This window comes from Cervus elaphus, chromosome 3, assembly GCF_910594005.1.
Source record: "Cervus elaphus chromosome 3, mCerEla1.1, whole genome shotgun sequence".
In the NCBI taxonomy this organism is placed as follows: Eukaryota; Metazoa; Chordata; class Mammalia; order Artiodactyla; family Cervidae; genus Cervus; species Cervus elaphus.
This window is the reverse complement of record NC_057817.1, coordinates 41,891,587-41,907,809: the sequence shown is the minus strand read 5'-3', so window position 1 is coordinate 41,907,809 and position 16,223 is coordinate 41,891,587. Positions and strand designations below refer to the sequence as shown.

At 31.8% G+C, this 16,223-nt stretch overlaps 1 protein-coding gene across 5 annotated transcripts in view; it reads left to right on the top strand.

Moving 5' to 3' along the window:
* The window catches only part of CNOT2 (CCR4-NOT transcription complex subunit 2), a 123,051-nt gene extending 112,759 nt beyond the window's left edge, over positions 1 to 10,292 (top strand). For all 5 annotated transcript variants that reach the window (XM_043887154.1, XM_043887189.1, XM_043887170.1 and 2 more), the window contains 3 exons: positions 1,331 to 1,431; positions 3,134 to 3,278; positions 9,133 to 10,292. In XM_043887154.1, the coding sequence (XP_043743089.1) occupies positions 1,331 to 1,431; positions 3,134 to 3,278; positions 9,133 to 9,219 (333 nt within the window). In that variant the 3' untranslated portion in view covers positions 9,220 to 10,292. The remainder of the gene's footprint in view (positions 1 to 1,330; positions 1,432 to 3,133; positions 3,279 to 9,132) is intronic.
* Positions 10,293 to 16,223: the final 5,931 nt, after the last annotated feature.

Here is a 16,223-nt window from a genome sequence, read left to right as displayed (position 1 = left end):
TTTCTAGTTATAGATAACTGTTAAGAGTTTACAGCTTTAATCTTTTTATTATTATTCTAAGAAAGAAAACACTTCTGCCTTAGGGGACTAGATTTTGGTCATGTGAAAGGATACGTATAGTTTGTTAAAAATTATATATTTGTGTTATGTGTATAAATATGTATAATATAAATATAAATAGTGTCCTGCTTCTGTACCATGCAGTTGTGTAGTCAAATGGATGTTGATGATGCAGATAGGCAAGTAAAGAGAAACATGTGTTTGTTAATGTCTTTTAATACTTGAGTAGATGGAAGACAAGAAGTGTGAGATAGAGCTAGTTTTTTTCTGTTTATGGATTATGTGATTTGCTGCCACTTCCACGATAACACTCATTTATGGCTCCAGTGACTTGAGGGTTGCAGAACCTTTTCTCGTAACAATTTAAGAAATAATGCTTTAGGATAATTTGTCACATTGAAGACTGTTGCTTGAATGGGGATAATATGAAAGGAGAGAAAAATGACATTCAAAGAATGTGTAACAATAACTAAACAAACATTTAAATACAAGTGTAGATAAAGAGATAAAAAAATATTTCTTTTAATGTGAGAATTTGAGACTATTGAGCTTGTGTTTGACAGTTTGTTAGGCAGTTATTTCTCCTCTGTGGAGTGACATGTAGAGTAGCCATCTTTTGGTCATCCATTTAAACAAAATAAAGAATGTATCCCGTTGTGATTTTTATACTTATCTATCTATGTTGTGCTAAAAGTACATAACCATTTTGTGAATCACTGTCAGATGTAAATTCAGTTAATATTTAAGGCTTGTATGTATCAGGCACTCTACAAAGTGCATTCACATTATCACTTAATTTCAGTTACATTTTTAGTAATCCTTGTTGGTATCGTTAACTACGTTTTATAATTGAAAGGTCAGAGACATTAAAGAACTTGGATATGGTCATATTAGTAAGTAATGATACTAAGACTTGAATGTAAGTCCTTTTTTTCTGAACACAGTGTTCCACTATTATTGCCACATTGATTATTAACAGACTCTTGAGTAAGACAGCATTAGAGCTTGCTCAGAAAGTTTTATATAGCTTTTTCCTCCTGTTAATACATAAAATAGATATATCAGAAATAATTGTTCAATGAGTTTAGTCATTCAAATGATGAAACTCCCTTTTAAAATTGTATAACTTACCTCTGTAATCATGTAATGGCAGTTATCTGCTGCAAAGAGGAGTTTCTGTTTTATCTTTACATTTTTACTTTAGTGGAATCAGTTATATGTTACGATTTTCAAACTCATTTTACATTTCAGAATAATTTATCTTTTCCAGCTGGCTGCAATAAAACTTGGCCGATATGGAGAAGACCTTCTTTTCTATCTCTATTACATGAACGGAGGAGACGTATTACAACTTTTAGCTGCAGTAGAGCTGTATGTTCAAAGTATTTTTAAAAACTTTTGTATTATGATAGACCTTGTTTATTCTAAAATATTTTTTTAAATGACAATGGCTGTAGTTTTTGTCTTTGTTTTTAGAACAGAAATATTCATCAAGAAATTTAAGTTGTTTTGCTTTTAGCTGTATACATAAAAAGCATTTTCAAACTTAAATAACCCTAAATTTGTAAGAAGTCAGGATCAGCTTGATTCGTGCATTTGGTAAATCTGATTTTTATAAATAAATGAAGTATAAGATATGGTTCATAACTGTGGGTCATCTTTCTCCTTGTGGAAGCACTTAATGCTATTGACAGTGAATTTCATCATTTATTATATATATTGAGCATTATAGGGGCAAGGCACTGTGCATATTTCTTGTGTATTTTGAAGTATTGATAAAATGAACTCCATGGTTATTACCAGAAGCCTATTGGCCAACTTAAATAAACTAGTATTAAGAAATTGGTCCATTGAATATATTGTTTTTCTGAGCATTTCTGTTTTTACCTGATGCTCTAAGAATAAAAATTTTGTGTCATTTTTTTATGTCCAGTTGGTAACATTTTGTTAGCAATAGACTATTAATCGTGTTTACTATAAAGTGAATTGTTACCAAAAACTTATGACGTAATGATTGGGAGACCTTTTTATAGAGTTAAGTATTTTATATTATTAACATTTCTACAAATGGCGTTGGATCAGATACTTTTAAAGTGTAAAATTCACTGTGTTGGTAATAAATTGTTTTTAATTTCTCAATTGAGAATTTGGTTTTTTCCATGTTTTCCCTCATTTTTTGTAAGATAGCATTTGTTAGTTCTTCCTTTTGATTTACTCCATACATAAATAAATTCATCAGTCATTCATTCATCCATCACTGGCAGTTCTGTCTCATATCTTACTTATGTCTAAAAATATATAAACATATATAAAATATATGTCTAAAATAACTCCTCATTGTATTGATAGGAAGGAATTTGTTTGCATGGAGGTTTGTTCTACCAGAGACATTTTTTGTGGTATATTTACCTCCTTTGGATGTTACTTCCCTGGTTTACAGGTGGTGTAAACTGTCATTGATACTCATGTGAATATTAATGGATATCCTTTGGGCTATTGAGAATTTAGGATCAAAGATCTGAATAAAAAATAAAAATAATAGACTTATTAAGAATTTTCTAAATATTTTAAAATTTGAAATTAGTTACAAATTTTATGTGAATTTAAGTAATTAATTCAAATAGGCTTTGCATTTAGTTTCTTACAAAATAACACAAATAGTTGAGATTTTTGTTTGTTTTAATAGATATCTCAATTTTTATTGAATATTAAGAACAAAAAAGGAGTGAAGTTTCTGGAACACTGGATCTTTTTTTGGTCTGCCAAAGTTTTTATCACATTGCTCATAGAGCTTTTAAGATCTCATTTTGTTTGCATAAAAAATTTCTTCAGTTAAATAAAGATCTGTGTATTAATTAAAGAGTGTGGTTTTGGGATAAATTTTAAAAGTCTTTTCCTATATTTATTTTACTAGGTTTGTATTTAATAACAATAAAAATCAGGGTGAAGAAGCATCAATATTCATATAGTTATTGTATTGATTATTTTCTGAAAACTGTTTTACAAGATGTAGAAAATGTTTGATGTGAGCCAAAGGGAAAAATTAATTGTCTTTTTCTCTTAAAAATTGAAGTTTTAACCGTGATTGGAGATACCACAAAGAAGAACGAGTATGGATTACCAGGGCACCAGGCATGGAGCCAACAATGAAAACCAATACATATGAGAGGGGAACATATTACTTCTTTGACTGTCTTAACTGGAGGAAAGTAGCTAAGGTATATTTTTTTCCGTGTGCAAATGTGTAAATGTATAAATCTAAATTTTAATAAGAAGTGTCCTCTTTTATCTGTTTATATGTACATCCATTCTAATAATGTGCCAGATATTTGCTGAGTCCATTGTCTCCACATTCTTGGCTTGTTTTAAATTCTCTGAGAGTATCTGGAAGTAGTTCATTTTACCTGTAGTTTAGGAAAATGATTGAACTTGGTAAGAAATTTTGTAATTTTTCACAAGCCTTGGTGACATTTGAAATATTTTTGTGTCTGCTCAGTTGTAAAATAAAGATACCCTCTTGCAATCCCGGTCATGTATTCTTATATTATTATTACTTTAAGCAAATGTGAGATTTTTTTCCTAAAACCAGTACATAAATAGACGTAGACTTTTTAAACACTTGCACTCATTGCAGGAAATATGGTTGAGTTTTTATTTGCAAGTAAATATAAAGAAAGAAAATTGCAAGCATTAATCATGATTGTTCCTTTGACTAGGATGTGAAATAATTGAGGGGAAGAGGCCAATGGAAAAGTTGTTTTGGTTTGCAACTTTTCCTCACAAAAACACCTTTCTAACTGTCCCACATGCAGTTTTCATCAGTGCTGTAGCATATTACACATTTGTGTTTAGTTCCTTGTGTATGTACTTACTCTACCTAGTAGAAAATATCGTTCACAGTGTCTGATTTCATAACTTCAGGATTTCTCTGAATGCTCTTTCCACTGACAAATCTAAGGATTAAAAATTAAAGAGTTAGTTTTGTTGGTTTTGTTAAATTTAAACAGAAAAAACTATTTCTTGACTGTTCATTGGATACTTTTTTAGTGTTTTTTTAAATCAGCTTTACTAAACTGAAGAGTAAAACATTTTTAAAAGATAATATAAGATGCTTACCAGATAATTATTACAAAATTTTACATCACTAAAAGACTTCATATAAAACGTGAAAAAAAAAATAGAAAAAGTGAGCTCCCCCCCAAAAAAAGATGACAACAACACATATGAAAGGTTAAACCTTTTCTCATTATTATTATTTTTGGGTATTTCTCTAATGATAAATGTCATTGCTTCTCAGTCCAAGTCTAGATACCACTCTACACTGTACTTGAGTTATTTTAACAATTCTAATATTCACCTCTTGACTTTAAAAGGTAGATTCATGACCTATCCTTTTAGTTAAATACAAATAGTTAATTACAAATAGTATACAGGACATTGTGTATATTACCTGTTCTTTAATAAATATAGTGAAGTAGAAAACCATAACTCTTGTATCAGGATTTGAATTTAACTCCTGTTTCTGCTGTTTATACTTTGACCTTGTACCAGTTTCCTTTCCAAACCTGCTTCCTTTCCCTGGTGGCTCAGACGGTAAAGCGTCTGCCTGCAATGTGGGAGACCTGGGTTCGATGCCTGGGTCGGGAAGATCCCCTGGAGAAGGAAATGGCAACCCACTTCAGTACTCTTGCCTGAAAAATCCCATGGACAGAGGAGCCTGGTAGGCTACAGTCCATGGGGTCGCAGTCAGACATGACTGAGCGACTTCTCTCTCTCTCTCCTTATCTTTTAAATCAAAATGATTTTTGCCTCTTATCCTCATGTAGGTTAATTGAGATCACACAGGCACACATGTACACTGAGTGCACTGCTTGGCATGCATTAGCTATTTGATATAGGAGAGTAGTTTTGGTAGTTTGTTGTTGTTTTTATCAGTGTTGTTATTACAAATTATTACCATAAATCCAAGGTGGAGAAATTCTGATTGTTGTTAGGTCAGTGGTTCTAGCTTGCTTCAGAATTATCTGGAGGCCTTGTTTTATCATCTGGCAGGTTGCTGGGCCAACCTGCTTTGTTTCTGGTTCAAGTAGGTCTGTGGGTGGGACATGAGAAGTTGCTTTGCTGACAAATTCCCAAGTGATGCCCATGATAGTGCTGGTCCTTGGCGCCATAGTTAGAGAACCTGCTTCTATGGGAGGAGTATCTGTGGGAGGGAAAAATTCTGATGGTAAATAACTGAAGTTTGTTCTATTCATTGAAGCTTTTTGCTCAAGATCATAAACTATTCCAAACATATGCAAAAAGAAATAGATATTTGCATCAGTAGATGTGTAATTTTAGTTGAATTTTAGTTTGAAATCTGTGAGGAAATCAACTTACATGAAAAAAAAAATCAGTTTTCCAGAAAGAGAAATAGTCAGAAACAACTTAAAGATTAATAAGTCCCCTAATTTCCTCAGGTAAATGTCATTTTAAAGAAAATTATATGTGTGTGTATATGTAAAGTAATAATTTTACCCAGCTTTGTCTGATCTCTCCTGTGTAAGTTGAGCATTTGCCTTAACTTTTACCTTTAAAATTTTTAGCCGTGAAGTTGAAAAATAAAACTTGAGAAATATCATTATTAAACTATTTTGAGAAATCTTTCTTAAAGTAATTTGTTGGCCACTTGCACTGATATTCTTCAACAAAATTATTTTCATAGTGATGAAAATAAGCAGAAATACTGATTTCTACCAAGTATTAATATGCAGCTCTCTTCTTTTGATTCTATTTAAAAAATTCATGGACTTAAAACTTTTATGTTATATTCACAGAATAAACTTTTCACAGAGGCTTCTGGGTGTTTTTTTTTTTTTAAGGATGTTTTCACTGTTTTTCTAGAAATTGGATTAGGAATTAAGAATCCCATAGTATATTTATTAACATACTTCATCAAACTACAGAAAATCCATTGATGTGCCATGTCCCAAGTCAAAGTCCCCATCTGTAAAGTGGTTATGGTTTATTATTCACAGGTAAAGAACATGAATGTAATAGCATCAACTGATAAGAAGCCTTCTGTATGAAATAGTATTATAAGTTAATAGCTTGATGTTATCATGGTATTATTGAAAAGTATTGACCTGATTGAGACCATAATCAGGTTTTCAGTCATACTTAATGAGGTTCTCTCTTTCACTTCTGCAAATCACTTAATATTTTCAGAGAACTGAAGAACTATAATTTCAAATAAGGGATTAGATTATTTAAATCAGCAGTATACTTTCTCCCCTAAAATTTTCTGTGAGTTCTAGGATACAGCCCCATTACTTATATAAAGAATTTCCTATATGTCAATAATTATTTTCATAAAAATTTAGACACTGTAACCAAAAGAAAGAACACACACAAAAAAGATTTGACATCATATTTGCTTATTCTTTTCTAGATAATCTGTTTGTTGACACACTGTGTGATCTCTCCCATGTAATTAAGTTGGAATTATTAAATATCCTATTTATTTAAAAATTTGTTACAATATATATAGTCTTAATGAGCAAGATTTTTAAAATAATTTTATCCACATAAAATTTTTAGGTGAAAATCGCTTTCTCAAACTATAAAGACTCAAAGTGTCAGAATTCTTTCAGGCTGACTTTACCTTATGGATCCAACACTGAGTAGGGTTTTAAATGTTTAGGATCCTTTAGCATATCATAACATACTATAAATGTAATTTTTAGTACCTAGAACTCTTTCTAGTCTTTAAACCATTTAACTGTCATCTACAATTCTTTTTTTCCATTAAAGCAATTATATGCATAGACCTTCAAATACCTAATCTTAGAATATTTATTTTAAGTGTTCTGTTCCTAAAACGAATGAAAATTTATGTTCATTTATTCACTAGCCATTAATTATACCCCTGCTGGGAGCCTGGCAACTCAGTAGTATTCTCAGTATTCTGGGCAGTAGATAGTGATACACAAAACAGACACACTTCTTGCCCCTACAGATGATACAAAAGTGTGTGTGTGGTGTGTGGGACATGTGTACATGTAAGATAAACATGTAAAAAAGATATGATCAGTAAAGTTAGGGAACAAAGAAAAAGTGTGAGCTTTATGTCTTTTAAGAAAAATAAAAAGACATAGAAGATGAAAAGATTTTAAAAATGAGACCAAATTTGATCTCTTTAATTTCTGAATCTCTGATATATAAAGTCTTTGAGATTTTAATTATCATATTTACTCCCTAGGTTTAGACTGATCTTCTAATATGATGAAGTTACTCTAGTTTAAATTCTGATAATACAGTGTAATTCAATAGTGTACAATGATGAGGACAGGACAATGGAACAAAATTTTAATTTCTATATCTTAGATAGTGGAGTATATGATTTGTCAGCTACAAATACACTTTACCCAATTACTACACATATTTTGGAACTAGTTAGCCAATTTTAATTTCTAAAGAATGATACAACAGGAAGATACTTTCTCTACTAATTTAGATAACTTATCTTTCGCCAGGTAATAAATTCTTTTAAACCCTAGACAGGACATCCAGAGAGGGAGAGGTGCCTACACAAAGCATTAGGGAGGCTGTGTTGAGTGTGATGCTACTGCTGGTGTTTGCTAAACTTTTACTGATAAGCAAATAAGCTCTGTGCCTTAGTTAACTCTAAAGTGAACTTTTTAAAAGTCATCACAGTGTGCCTTCCTTTCAGACATTTTGTCACTGGACTGATCTTTTTCAACATTATTTCTGGATAGGAGTGTAAGTAGTTTTGGATCTTGGGCTAAAAATAATGTGTTACACTGGAAAAATTATGGACTTCAGTGTCCTACAGGTGTGGATCCTAATCCTTGATCTGCCAGTTATTGTATGACTTGGGCAGGTTACTTATGAACTTCATTTTCCTCCAGTGCAAAAATGAAAATAGTGATGTCTACTTTACAGTTATGAAGATGAGAACAAAATTAGTTCTGTCTCTAATTTTGACACATACTAGGCTTCTGATACCTGCTATTTCTATAATTCTTATTGTAATATCCTAAAATTTTAAATCTTTGGTTTTATAACTCATGACCTAGGTTTTCATTGTAATAATGAAATTTTCAGTTAATAATGGAAATTAATTTGAAATAAAACAGGTAAAATATATTAAGCCATGGTACTGACATTACTTGGCTTTCTTTAGTGTGTAGTACATATAATAGTTCATAATGTTTTAAATGGAATTAACCGAGATGGCTTGTGCTACCTGAATTCAGGTTGTAGAATTAATTTTAGAACCTCTGGCCTTTTGGTCTTAAAAAGGTGTTTTTTTGTTTTGTTTTGTTTTTTAATATACAAAGTTATATTCTTCATCACTCTTCTTGATCTTGGGGAAGTATGAAGAATTTGCTTTATCATTCTTAAATTTTAAAGCTCATGTAGTGTTTTGAAAGTTTAATTAAAATGAGCTATATATAGTTCATCTTCAAATGTGCCTGTAGCAAAAGCACTGTCAGTTTTGGGGTGGCATTTGCATCTTTTCAGGATTTGAGGATTGTGAAATGAAAAGTCTGGAGAGGTGTGAGTTTTCCCCAGTTAATGAGCTTAAAATAACTTTAATGTTTGTTTTTTTAAAAACATGCGATAAGACAAATTGAGAAATCCTTTATTTCTAAACTTTTTTCATGAAAAAAAAAGGTTTTTAAGTTTTATACCTCACTGAAGGTAGCTTTACTTTAAATTATAATTTTTAATAGTTTTTATTAGCAATACAGTAATTGCTCCCTTCAAACTTTTATTTTTGAGCAAAAAAAATGCATAAAATTTCTGTGTCATAAAATAGATGCTCATGACTAGTCTCTGACTTTTTTGTGGAAAGTCTACATTTTTGTATATATCAGATAGAAACTACAACACATTATTTTTCTTCAAGCTATATTTTACTTACTGGGGAAAAAAGAGTTGGTATGTCTTCATTCACATACCTTGTAGGTATTTTATTTGTTCATATAGTAAATAAAATATATTTTGACAAAAATCTGAGATCAGAGGGAGAGGAAATCATCTAAATCTTTAAATTTGGTTTTATAGGAGTTCCATCTGGAATATGACAAATTAGAAGAACGGCCTCACCTGCCATCCACCTTCAACTACAACCCTGCTCAGCAAGCCTTCTAAAAAAAGACTTCCCTTTTCTTGGGGTATGGCTGTCTCAGCACAATACTCAGCAGAACTGCAGAACTGATGTGGCTCAGGCACCCTGGTTTTAAGTCCTTGAGGATCTGGCAATTGGCTTACGCAAAGGGTCACCATTTGAGGTCCTGCCTTACTAATTATGTGCTGCCCAACAACTAAATTTGTAATTTGTTTTTCTCTAGTTCGAGCAGGGTCTGAATTTTTTTTCATTTATTTTCTTTTTTTTTTTTTTTTTGCCAGCAGACAGACTTGGGTCTGTAAAGACAAGCAAGTACACTGACAGAAGTTTACCATTTAGTTTCTAAAATGTAAAAAAAGAAAACCCACAAGAGACTCAACAGAATTAGACCACAAAATTTGCATTGTTCATTGTAGCACTATTGGTAATAAAATAACAAATGTTTGTGCATTTTTATGTGAAGATCCTTCTCGTATTTCATTTGGAAAGATGAGCAAGGTCTGCTTCCTTCATTTTACTTCCCCTTCTGTTTTTGAAAGGCAGTTTCGCCAAGCTTAACGCAAGAATATCTGACTGTTTAGAAGAAAGATATTGCCACAATCTCTGGATGGTTTCCAGGGTTGTGTTATTACTGAGCTTCATCTTTCCAGAATGAGCAAAACACTGTCCAGTCTTTGTTACGATTTTGTAATAAATGTGTACATTTTTTTTAAATTTTTGGACATCACATGAATAAAGGTATGTATGTACGAATGTGTATATATTATATATATGACATCTATTTTGGAAAATGTTTGCCCTGCTGTGCCTCATTTTTAGGAGGTGTGCATGGATGCAATATATGAAAATGGGACATTCTGGAACTGCTGGCCAGGGGACTTGGTCGCCCTGTGCACTCAAGGGCCAGATTTTCAGCAGCCAAGGACATCCATACCCAAGTGAATGTGATGGGACTTAAAGAAGTGAACTGAGACAATTCACTCTGGCTGTTTGAACAGCAGCGTTTCATAGGAAGAGAAAAAAAAAGATCAATCTTGTATTTTCTGACCACATAAAGGCTTCTTCTCTTTGTAATAAAGTAGAAAAGCTCTCCTCACTGCAGTGTTGACTTTGATTTGAAATTGTGAACTTATTTCTTCAACATGAAAAAATAGAGAAGAAAAAGTTTTAGACAACTGAATGGTATGACTGAACAATATAAAATGCAGTCTTTTTTTTTTTGCTTTTGACAGCACCTTTAATGGAACCATATCCCATTTCATTTGCAGGTTGAAAATTTAGACACTCTTAGTGTTAACCAAGTCTAAACAAAACTACTTTTTAACTGAATAATAACAGCATTAGAAATAAAACTTCTGAACACTCCGTACACCCAATCAAAACACTCTGCTTTTGTGAGTAGTATATAAGAAATTTAATAGACCTTTGAGATATATCTTAAATAATGTACAAATTAAGCCCAAGAGGAGTGGAATCATCTTTCCCTTCAGTTTGCTTGCCTGGTTATTTCACATACACGTTGGTGGATTCTTTTCCATTTAAAGATAAATATTGAAGTTATGAAAGCAGAACTAGAGATGGAAATTTTTTTTTAAGCAATGAGTTTTTATTCTTTAAAATTTTCATTTTTAAGCTATTTTTTTCTATGAAGAATGAACGTTTATTGACATTGACTAAATCATGTTTGAAAATGAAACATATATAAACTTATTTGTATATCAGGAATATAGAATGACTCAAGATTTACCTTTTCCTATATATTTTGAGATATAAGAAACTGACATAAAAATGTCAAGATTTTATAATCTTTAGATTTAAACCAAAGCATCTCTTCTGTAGGAAAATGGTACTTATGTAATTTAACTTCTGCGCAAAAAAAAAAAAAAACTTCACAGAACACACCTAATTTGACATAAATAAGAATTAAATCCAGAAATCAATTTCTTAAAAGCAGATTACATTTTTTTTATAATAATATACTATGTAAAATGTAACTTTTCCTACATAATCAAAAGAAACAGGTAGAAAGAAAAAAATGGAAGGGGATCTTTATTCTTGCAAGTATAAACATAACAAGTGTTACCACTATCACGATTGGGACTCTGAATAACTCACAAAAACAAGATAGCTCATCAAGTGGCTCTCTACTTGTTTGTTTTAACTGCCATATGCAAAGTTTTAAGTGCATATTTTTCCAGTTTTCTGAGTTCCTTTTTACTCTGAATCATCAACATGAGAAAATTCTTACATGTAAACAAACTTTTTATAACTTGTTGATAGCAGAAATTACCATGTTCTTGACTTCAAATCCAAGTTTTAAAATTCTATCTGAAATCTTTAAAATACTATATTAAATTCTTTAATATAATACACTGTTATATTCCTTGGTTTTTTAATTTATGGTTTCATATGGACAGAAGTTGACCTAAATTAATATTTCCAGTTGCCTTAGATTTAATTCTATTAACTTTTCCCTCTATAACTAGTGACACATACATTTGTTACGTAAGTTTTGTGATTATACTATAATTGGCTTTCTGAAACAAAAGCTACTTAATAGTTGCAAAGAAAGTCCCTTCAGCTGTCTACTTTCAGATACATTCCGTGCTGCTTGTGGTGATACTGCTTGTGGTGTGTAATATGATAAATTTCATCTTTAGGGATTTTTCACTGCACAGATGGTTTTCACTGGATACAACATTTTAATTAAGAAATAAAATTTTAAGTTCTCACAGTATGTAAATTTTTCCAGTTTCCATTTATCTGATCTTTTCTTTTTTGCCACTGAACTTGAGACACAGTAGGTGCTTGATAAATACATGTTGATTGGCATAAATTGATAGTTCCAATTTGAAAATAAAACAAAGCAGTGGGCTTTGAAATAACTTTTCTGCTGTAGTTCCATTTTTAAAAGAATCTTTTTAGGCATTTTCAATTAATTCTCAAAACTTTCAAATTTTTCCCACTCTAGCTAATCCTTCTGAATCTTTCTTCATTCTGAAACCATAGATCTTCCATTCTCTTGCATCTGAGCATGACTGCGAAGGACTCACTTATTTTAACTTAAATTTGCTCAATAACATCAATCTTGCAAAAAATTTGCTGAAAAACTAAATGTGTATATGTGTAAAGAAAGAGGATGTCGTCTTTAATGTTCTCTTAACCATGGTTTGTGAGTTAACAGAGAAGATACAGGAATACCTGGTCACTGGTTCTAAAACAGTTTCTGGGAAATAATGTAAGCCAGACATATCTCAGTGTCTTTAAAATGTAGATCATAATGGCATGTCAAGTTTCTCTCTTTGCTGCTAGTGTTACAGCATCAGTGATGAATTAGATCATACCATGAATAAATGACAAATCTAGGAGATGAAGCAAATAAACACATTAAAAGTCAAAATTGGAATCTCAATCCAACCCAGTCATCTTTTAAAATTACATCAAATAGGATACATTGCACCAGAAAAATTACTTCCTTTTGCACTTTGGTTGCTATTAAAGGAATAAAGGCTGGTGAGATAAACATACCATGGCTTAAAAGTTGTTCATATGTAGATCAAATTATTTTATTGCCAAAAATACTAATGTAATCTTCAACTACGTTAACACAACTACAGCGCTCAGAATAAGATAGGAAAGTTTGATGTATTTTAAGAGCTACCATGACTAGGGAAGGCAGTAGAAAATGTGACGTGCCTTCTAGCTACCAAGCAACACACTAAGTGTTTTACATGGATTAATATGTTCTGCATCAGAGGTAAGGTTTTTGAGTATCCTCATTATATGTTAAAATATCATTAGAAAAAAAAAAAAAAAAACCCAACCAGGAAGAAGGAATGTTTAGCATTAGAGAATAAACTTTGGAACCAATAATCTGTCTTCAGGTATCAAACTTGAGCTGTCAGTGAAAGACAAATTTCATTTGTGTAGCTGAAGGGCAGAACTACAACTGATAAGAAAGATTTCAGCACAATATTAAAATGTAACTGAGATGAGATTTTGAAGAGTTGATTTGTAAGGCATTAAATTCAACTTCACATGATGTAACCAAGGAGAGACTGGCTGGACAGTGTTCCGTGTATAAGGTAAGGAATTGAACTGGATGACTGAGTTTCTGTCATTGATTGAAAGCGTGTTTAAGTGGGATAATTACTGTATTTCAGCAAACCTAATTGCCAACAATTTTAAGGTACCATTATTTTGTATTCACAAAGGAACAAAAGTAGTTCAATTAGAGAAATCAAAAATTTCAAAATGCCTAGCAGTTTCAAAGATGTCATGTATGGGAAGAACTGAGTTGATCAGATGCACCCCTCGGAGGAGAGACAACAGACAACTATGGGGAGACATGATAGCTGTCTTCAAATATAAGGAGGATTTAAATGAAGAAAAGGGCAAGTCTCAAACCAGCAGGTGGAAGTTGAGACAAATTTTTGTTCTCTATATTAAGGTGCCTATCCCACAGTATTCAATGCTTCATGAAGTGAGGCTTCAATAGAAACGTTGAAGCAGAAACTAGATGACTGTCAGAATTGCTATTGAAGCAACTGTCTTTTTGAGTAAAACGTTGGATTTGACAACTTCAGCTCTTTTCATATGCTGATACTCTTCTTGATCTGAAGTCAAAGAACATGATGTCATCAGGGCTAAAAATTACATACTGAAAACACTGATCTAGTCAAAAATGTGCTCTTCTCTTAGTCATAGGTAAGGTTTACTTTAAATTACTGCAATATCTTTGGAAAGATTTAGTCAAAAAAGACACTTTCTTAGTTTTGGAGTAGGAACATGAAACAGTAAAGCACAAGAACTAGTAAATCATGTGTATGTGTATATTCCCCAGATTTATGTTTGTATTTAGTTCTACATTCAAAGGAGAAAAGAGTTTTAAATTTTTGAGGTGAATTTCAGCCTGTAATTATATATCATATTAGTGTACAATCTCCTGTTTTCTGTCACATTGGTGATCACAGAAATTCGAGTAAGCAATAATCCTATTTTTTATTAATAAAGAAAACTGATCATTAAATTTGATCATAGAAAGCTAAATTTGGATTGAGACAGCTGCAGGAGCTCACCAGTTATCCTCTAGTTAGGTAATTCTCAAACCGGATGTGCACAAGAATCAAGTGGGGGACACATGAAAAATATATTTTAGGTCTCACGTTTACATACTCTTGATTTTTAATATCTACAGAGAGGCCAAGAATATAAAATTTAGTTAAGTACCACAAGTCATTTCTGAAGTTAGTGAACTACCACTTATACTATACTATGCCTACTGTGTAAGTATTAACTAGAATAAAATCCTCAGATCCTGGTGAAACAAACCAAGTTGATCTTGGGATAATGCATTACTGTGTATCAGGGGCATCAACCAGTGTTCTAGTACAGACAATGCATTGTTAACAATAGTATTTATTAGAGCAGAATACGAGGGGATTTAAATCCATCTCCAAGTACAACACAGTAAAGATGCTTTTTCTCTTTTTTTTAACCTCAGCTATTTCCTAGGGATATTTTTGCTAGACATTAGATTGCCACTTCAACTTATATGCGTGAAAACTGCTAAGGGCAGTTAGGTGCACTCTCAACTCTATGTCCATCAGCTGAAAAGCTTTTTTTAACCCAGTCATTTAGATAACTTCTTGAAAATGCCAAGAAGACAATGGTAGTTTTCACCATCATAATTTCCTGTCAAAAACCCAAATTATTGCATAGTCTTAACAGCTTATTATGGCCACCACTTGGCATTTGCCAAAATATTTAATACTTTAGCTAATAAACTACTTATCTTCTCTATAGTGAAACTAGGTTTTCATTTCTAAGGCCTGAGTAGGCATCTACCACACCACAAATATATTTTGACATTTTTGTTAGAGAAAGTGAGATAAAATAGCCTGTGACCCACATGGTAGTTCCTTTAAGCAACAACTGAGGATACTAGCTGAGGAAAACAAATTTTTACTATGAATCAGAGCTAGTCTCTGAATTTTCATAAGCTTACCCTGAAACATAATGTTCTGCTAACATGCATTTGTATTTAGCCTAAGTAACATTTTGACCACGTAATTTAATTTTTAAAACTTTTAACAGGTGATGTTTTTCTTCCAGACCAATCTATTCTCTAGTATATACTGAAGATAATTTTAGGAATAATACTTGAGAGTTCTTTAAACATTTTGGAAGAAATGCATCAAATTTCAATGAGTGTTATGATGTCAAACGGCTGGGTGTGCGGGATTATTTTTAGGACCAGCTCTATGGTTACTCATTTGTAATGAAAAGACTTTTAAATTGAACTTTGAAATTGATGATTATTCAAAAATACACAGCTCAATGAGAAAAAATTACATGCAGGAAAGGTATAAATAGTTTCATCCTTTGTATAAAAATAAAGATTTAGGGCAGCCAGAATGTTTTGAAGCTACCTTTAAATCTGTTACATACTGAACATTTATTTTAAGATGTAATTACCATATGTAACAGTTGCATGAAAAAATGGTCTGTTTTAAGAAAAAATTTGAGCTGTTAAATATTTTTCCTCTTAGGAGTCAGACATTTTTATTTTTAATGTTTTAGGTTATAATCTTCAAATGGTTAATAGTCTTCAAATATAAAACAAGTTATGTCCCTTTATTGAGTGGAAACTTCTACCTGTTTTTAAAAATAATTTTTTTCAGCTCACTCTAAATGATTTAATATTTGAATGTTAAATGAGTTGACTTGCATATCACTGTTTGGAATCCCAATTCTGTCTAATGAATAGAGCCAGAATCTTTTTGCAGTGACATTGTTAATTAGTGAACAGCAATGTCCTCTGTCCTAGAAGTGTTTGTCAGCAAAAACATGGAAAAGAAAGGTGCAGACTTTTGTTTTAGAGAATGTTTTCAGCCTCCAGTTATCTATTTTTCTTAGCATTTTGGTTTAGTTTTCTAAACCATATCAAAAGAGAATACTGAAGAAATTTAAGAATAGCCTAAGAAGAAAGGGCCTGAGGACATGACAGTTGTCTTCCCATATCTTA